Source organism: Enhydra lutris, unplaced genomic scaffold (assembly GCF_002288905.1).
Source record: "Enhydra lutris kenyoni isolate GAN:26980312 unplaced genomic scaffold, ASM228890v2 scaffoldscaffold113, whole genome shotgun sequence".
In the NCBI taxonomy this organism is placed as follows: Eukaryota; Metazoa; Chordata; class Mammalia; order Carnivora; family Mustelidae; genus Enhydra; species Enhydra lutris.
In genome coordinates this window covers 397168-403295 of record NW_019154197.1, presented here as the reverse complement: position 1 = coordinate 403295, position 6128 = coordinate 397168, and the positions used below count along the sequence as shown (strand labels likewise).

At 48.5% G+C, this 6128-nt stretch overlaps 1 protein-coding gene across 1 annotated transcript in view; it reads right to left on the bottom strand.

Annotated features, from left to right (window-relative positions):
• Positions 1-2354: 2354 nt before the first annotated feature.
• The window catches only part of LOC111139708 (myosin IIIA), a 240851-nt gene continuing 237077 nt past the window's right edge, over positions 2355-6128 (bottom strand). Inside the window, exon 34 of the mRNA XM_022492055.1 lies at positions 2355-2472. Coding sequence (XP_022347763.1) covers positions 2355-2472 — 118 coding nt within the window. The remainder of the gene's footprint in view (positions 2473-6128) is intronic.

The following is a 6128-nucleotide window of genomic DNA, read 5'->3' as shown; positions in this document are numbered from 1 at the left end:
TGTACTTAACATAATTTTTTTTTTTTTAACGCGGCATAAAATCCCACTGTTTAAACTCGATTAAATCCCACAGCTCTGGAGTACTTTGAGTCTAATGGCGGTATTTAGATTTTTTATTTAACATACCCTACTTCACTGCACTCAGGGATCTGATTTGTCTTCCCTTAACGTGGTCCCTCCCTAGACGGCAATTTGCTTCATAAAGACTTTGATTTTGTAAAGGAGCCCACTCCCCCCACTCCTGGGCTTGGCACTGGAGATAACAAAAGAGCTCAGCGAGGTAATAATTACAGTCATTAGTTCACAAAGGAGGCAGCCACAGAATGGGAAGGGGGGCGCAGCACTCTGGGGAAAAGCTTTCGAAGCCTCTTTCTCAGCAGGGGGCGAGAGACCCAAGCTCCCAGTGCTGCTCTCCTGGGCAGGTTTCCTGCGTTGACCTATTTTTTTGTCCGTGGGTTATCCAGAGATCGCACTACAGGTCTCCCAAAGAAGAATGTCTGCTACAAGTTTTCCCTTGAGTCTTCCCAGGGCCCAAATGTCAAAGGACAGAAAAAGGGAGATGGAAAGAGAGAAAAAGAAGGAGAAAAAACAAAGAAATACAAAAGAAAAAAAAAAGGGAAATAACACTGAAACCTTTCACTGTGTGTTTGCGATTCTCTTTTTCAGTTCCACTGAAAAAGGGGGTGGAGAGTTTAGGGAGGGCATCTATTGCCTCCCAGTCCAGTGACGGAAGGGCTGGGCTCCAGGTCTCTGGTCCACTGTGGGCCACCTTGAAGCTTGAAGAGGCCTGGTAGCCTAGCAGCGGAGCTCAGCTTTTCCCCCCAGAGGGCCTCCTGGTGGCGGGTGGATGCGTGGGTTGGGGCATGGGAACTCGATTCACGATGCGTTCCAGAATCTCTCCCCTTGACAGTGGGCAGCGCGCCCGCGCTGGTTTCACTGGTGCCTGTGTTAGGCCCAGCCTGCAGCCCGTCACAACAGCTGTCACCCCAAGGGCTGACTCCTGAGTGGAGGCGGCAACCAGAACCTAGAGAAGGAGCAGGGCCTACAGTGCACCTGAACTCTGAGCTCTGCTCTGCCACAGCGGGAGGTTTTCCGTGGAGCTGGTCTCATCTGTAAAGTGAGGAGGCTGACCGAGTTATCTTTTGGGGGACTTTTCGGCCTCAGCATTTTGGGTTGGAGAGTACCTTACATCTGGTGGGCGAGCTGCGCAACAAACACCCGCTCTCACTCGATCCTCCAAAAATTTCCCCCAAGTCTCCTGGTTCTGGGCCGCAGGTGCAACATACCCCATACCCCAAACCCATCTCCCAATTCTGTCCTCCTGAAATCATCTCACCATCCCTCCTGACGCTCTTCAGACAGCGTAGACACGGACGGTGTCAGTGCCATAGAAGAGCTCACCCAGGTTTTAAAATGAGATGCAGTCAACTGGGGAAGGCAAACCTCTGCCCACCCGTTGCCCTCCCCTCTCTCTTAAATACACCAAAATTCGGAGCCGAGGAGATTGCCTTAAATCTGCAGACTAGGAGAACCTAAAAAACTTGACAGTTGGCGCAATGGGGCTAAAGGTGTGTGTGCCAACGAGCAGTGTGGAGGGATTTGGGGGATCGTCCGGAGGCCAAGTTTGGGTGGCAAGACCTGGGTTTTAACGTTGATGGTATGTTTGTTTGGGAGGGTTGGAGACAGGGGCTGTTCGCTGGAGACAGGCACCGCCGCCCCCCTGCCTGGGCACCTGCACCCGCGCAGCTGGACGGGAGCTGTCCAGTCCTAAAGGGGAATATCTGTGGACCAGCCCCGAAAGCCACGGACTTTCCAAGGCACTTCCTTTATTTAATAACCGCGGGAAGAGAAAGCGCGAGTGTGAGATGAAGTTCCATCTTCAAAGCTTCCCCCGCCCTCGCCTCTCCTCCCATCCGGGCTTTGTTTTGCTCGCCCCTCGAGTGTCCCGAGGGCCTGGGAGAGCCGTTTCCAAGGGAAAAGAAATTTGTGAAGTCAAGCAAAACGACGGGGAGGGATCGGCGAGAGCTCAGGCGCAGTCGGGTCCACAGGAGTTGCAAATGAGTGAACAAAGAGATACACGGGGGGCCAGGGACTGGGATGCCCGGACTGGCGGGCTGGTGGGAGTGGAGGGTGCCGGAGTGAGGGGACACGGTGGCCGAAGAACTCTCACTTCTCCGCCTTCGAAGAGTTGGGCCAGGCACTCGAGGGGCGAGGGCAGCGGGCAGCCCGTGCCAGGGTCAGGGCCTCGGCTTCAGCTCCCTGTGGCGCTAGCGTCCGAGGGTCTCCCGCTTTGGCCCCTGCAAAGCCCCGCAGTCTGCGCACATTCCCATGGGGTGGCCTCCGGAACTGCCGGACTACACCTGCTGCACGAGGCGCTGCCGCTGGGAGGTCTTGCGCAGGAGCCTCCTGTAGTCGTAGGGGTTGGCTGCAGAGTCCTTTTCCTCCTGCTCCTGATTCTCCTGCGCCCAGCACCTGCAGCGAGACCCAGAGTCAGCGGCGCCACGCGACAGCGCCGCCCCGCCCACCCAGCTAGACGGTTCCACTCCTCACACCTCCCACCACTGGCCGACATTTAAGAGCCGCACACTCAAAACATCAGGATAGTGGCCAAATGCAACCGTGTAATTTTCTCAGAAGGTTTTCAGTTTTCCCCAAGCAGGCAGGGGAAGCTGGTGACTCTGTCTTCAGATGACAGCTAGGGAAGGCGTCAGAACGTATAGCTGAGAGAGCTCAGCTTCCCTCCGTCTGCAAGAACTCACAACCAATAAACAACTATTTGTTTTAGTACCTTAATTTTCTTTAAACACATTTTAGTCAAGCAGGAAAGTTCAAAGTGCCTAAATAGACAACCATCGTTTTGCATTTTAAAACCGCTCAAACGTTTCTCTGCAGCACTCCTGCCACATCTGATCCACCACTGCTAGCTGAGCGCCCAGTCAGCTCTTTCAAGGAGGCTTTTGGGCCACTTTTCCGGAACCTACACCTGGGAAAGCCTCCCAGCTTTACCTTCAGATTCTGAAACTTGCCTGAGGAAGAAGGTGCTTCCTTACACAGCTACACAGATGTATTCATTTACTTATGCCTACTAAGTGTTAGCCGTCAGCGTAGGCTAAAGGTGAACTAAAGTCCCCAGGCTCATGGACTTTAATCTAGTATGGGAGAGGACCACAGACAACCTTCATATGCCACGTGGTGAGAGGGGAATGCAGACAAGTAAGGCAGGCTAATGAGATAAGACTGATGCAGTATACAAGCAATTACATTGAGGGTGACCAGGAAAGGCCTCTCTGATAAGGTGACATTTGAGAAGAGACCTGAAGGGAAGAGGAGGGGTGGGGCAGGCAGATCTCTTAGGGAAGAACAGTCATTCCAGGGCAATGGGTCAACCAGTATAAAGGCCCTAAGACTACAGTGTGTATATTGTGTTCTTGGAATGACAAGGAGGCCATTATGGCTTGAGCAAGGATTGAGAACAGGAGGAATGAAGGGACAACTGGCAGATAATTGAGTGCTTTGGGACCATGGCAAGGATCTGAATTTTACTTAGAGCTAGACAGACATTGGAGGGGTCTGAGTGGAGGAATGGTTCATTAAAGGATATGGTTGCTAGAGTAGGTAAAGTAAGGAGGTCTGTTACAAGATATTGCAATGGTCCCAGCTAGACTGATAGCGGCTTGGATGAGGCTTACAGAAGAGGAAAGAACCGATCAGGTTTGAAAGAGTTTGCTAATACATCGGATGTGGGGTGTAAATGAAAGGGATCAAGAAGGTCTCCAAGGTTTTTGGCTTAAAACTGGAAGGATAAAGTTGCCATTTAATGAGAAGGGGAAGGTTATAAGAGGAGTATATTTGGGGGAAAGAGGAGGATAAATATTTTGGTTTTGGTTTTGCAAAGTTTGAGATATTCATTAGTCAAGAGAAGATGATGAACAGGCAGTTGGATATATAAATCCTAATCCAGACTAGAGATTTCAGTTTAGGAATTTTAGGTACAGAGGTGATATTTAAGGTCATGACAGTATGTGTTGATAAAGCAAAGGACTGGGACACTCTCATGAGGAGAGGTCCGTGAAATGAGGAGATATCAGCAAAGAAGAATGAGAAGGAGCAGCCTGTGAGGTAGGAGGTAAGTCAAGGGAAGTACTGTCCTAGAGGCCAATGCAGAAAATGAAGAAAATTTCAAAAGAAAAAATGAGAAATGCTTCTGATGGGACAAGATAAGGATTGAGAGTAGATCATGGGATATGGCAGAATTGAGATAATCTTTGACCTTGGTAGGGGCCGTTTCAGTGGTGTGGTGGGGAGGGAATCCTGTGTGCAGTGGCCCATGAGGGAATGGGAAGCAAGAACATTGAGGAGGAAGGACTGCTCTCACAGAACTCTTTTGCTATCATCAAGAGCAGGAACACGGGGCTTGGAAGGGGGAATGGGTCCAGGGTGTTTTTTTATGATGGGTCCAACTGCATCAGTTCACAGACTGTCGTAAATGGTGCCATAAAGAGGAAAAACACTCAAGATGCAGAAGAGGGAGGGGACAGCTGCAGGACAATGTTCTTGATAGATGGAAGGACCTGGATTCAGGGCACAACAGGAATGTCTGGCCTTAAATAGGATGACAGATGCCCTCGGTAGTAAGCTGAGGGAAGTCTATGGGCAAGTGGTAGATTTGGCGGTGGCAGTATGTGTCTGTTCTCTATTATTTCCCAGTAATATAGGAAAGAAGATAGGAAATATAGTAGTAGTATATAGGAAAGTAATATAGTATATATGGTAGTAATATAGGAAAGAAAGCAAGGAGGTTTTGAAGGTTTGAGGAGAGAGGAAGGGGTCTGAAAGAGTGGACTGGGAAAGTGGTACAGCGGAATTTTAGGGAAGTATTGCAAAATAACTCTAAGGGCCTGCCCCTGGTGTGCGCTCATGTAACTTGAGTGAGATTTGGTTGTGTTTTTCTCTAGCCATGTACAGCTATGTAGGTGCAGGGATGGATTGGGTAGAAAGTTGGGTTTACCTAGTGCTGGGGTTTGTCGGTTGACGATAACTGAGGGAGAAAAGGGTCACTGAAGGTATACGCAAAGCAGTGAAAATAATAATGAAAGGATAGGGCTAGATTTCTGCTTGTAGATGAACATGCCGTTATTCTGGTCCATTCTGAATAGGGAATTGTTAAAAAAAAAAAAGACACCTTTGGGAAGGTCTTTAGGGCATCTTGAGCTCAGCGGATACTTGACAGGGAAGGTCTTGGGTAGCATCATCATGGGCATCTACAGGGCAGGTGATCATTCTCCTCTGATGAACTGACTTGAATTCTCATGTCTATTCAGCTCATTTCCGTTATGAGAATATTGAGTATCAACCCTCTGCTAGGTACACCAGACGCATTATCTCGAATTCCAAGGACAGCTTGGCAAGACCTGAAGTTCTCCTTAGCCTTGATCTGCATATGAGGAAACAGACCAGTTCTACCTGATAGAGCACGTGAGGAGTGGAGTGAGGGTTCAAATCCATGGCCACACCACTCAGATCTCATACTTTCCCCACTGTATTCCTCTGTCTCTTTGCTGCTGGTGCTCCCTTCAGGATTTTCCTATCCCTTAACCAAGGCACTCTTGTTCCAGTTTATTCCCCCACCCTTTACCGTCCTCGCTGTAGCTCCTTGTTATAATGACAACCTGGCTATGCCTTCAAAACCCCACCTCTCTCATTATTGCTCAACACAGACCCCACCAAGACCCACCTTAGGAGGACAGGAGGGAACATCAGTTTTCTTGTCTTCTAATGACATTCTCTAATCACTACCTACTACTGCTTTTACTCATTTAAAATCCAGGAGACTCTCAACTTCATCACTGCTGTGGTCCCTGATTCCCAGACCCACTCATACCTTCCTGGGTGACATTAGTACCTGGTGTGTATGTGTGTGCACATATTCAATATATGGTATGGAAAGTATTATCAGAATAATATACTTATAAGTATATAAAATAATATACTTGTTTATATGTAAGATATATATTTGTCATAATAATTTAATGTATATGATAATTATATATATATTCTTTCTGCAATAATATCTTCCAATATAAGTCTAATGCCAAGTTTCTCTGTCCTCAAATGTCTTTTAGAGCTAT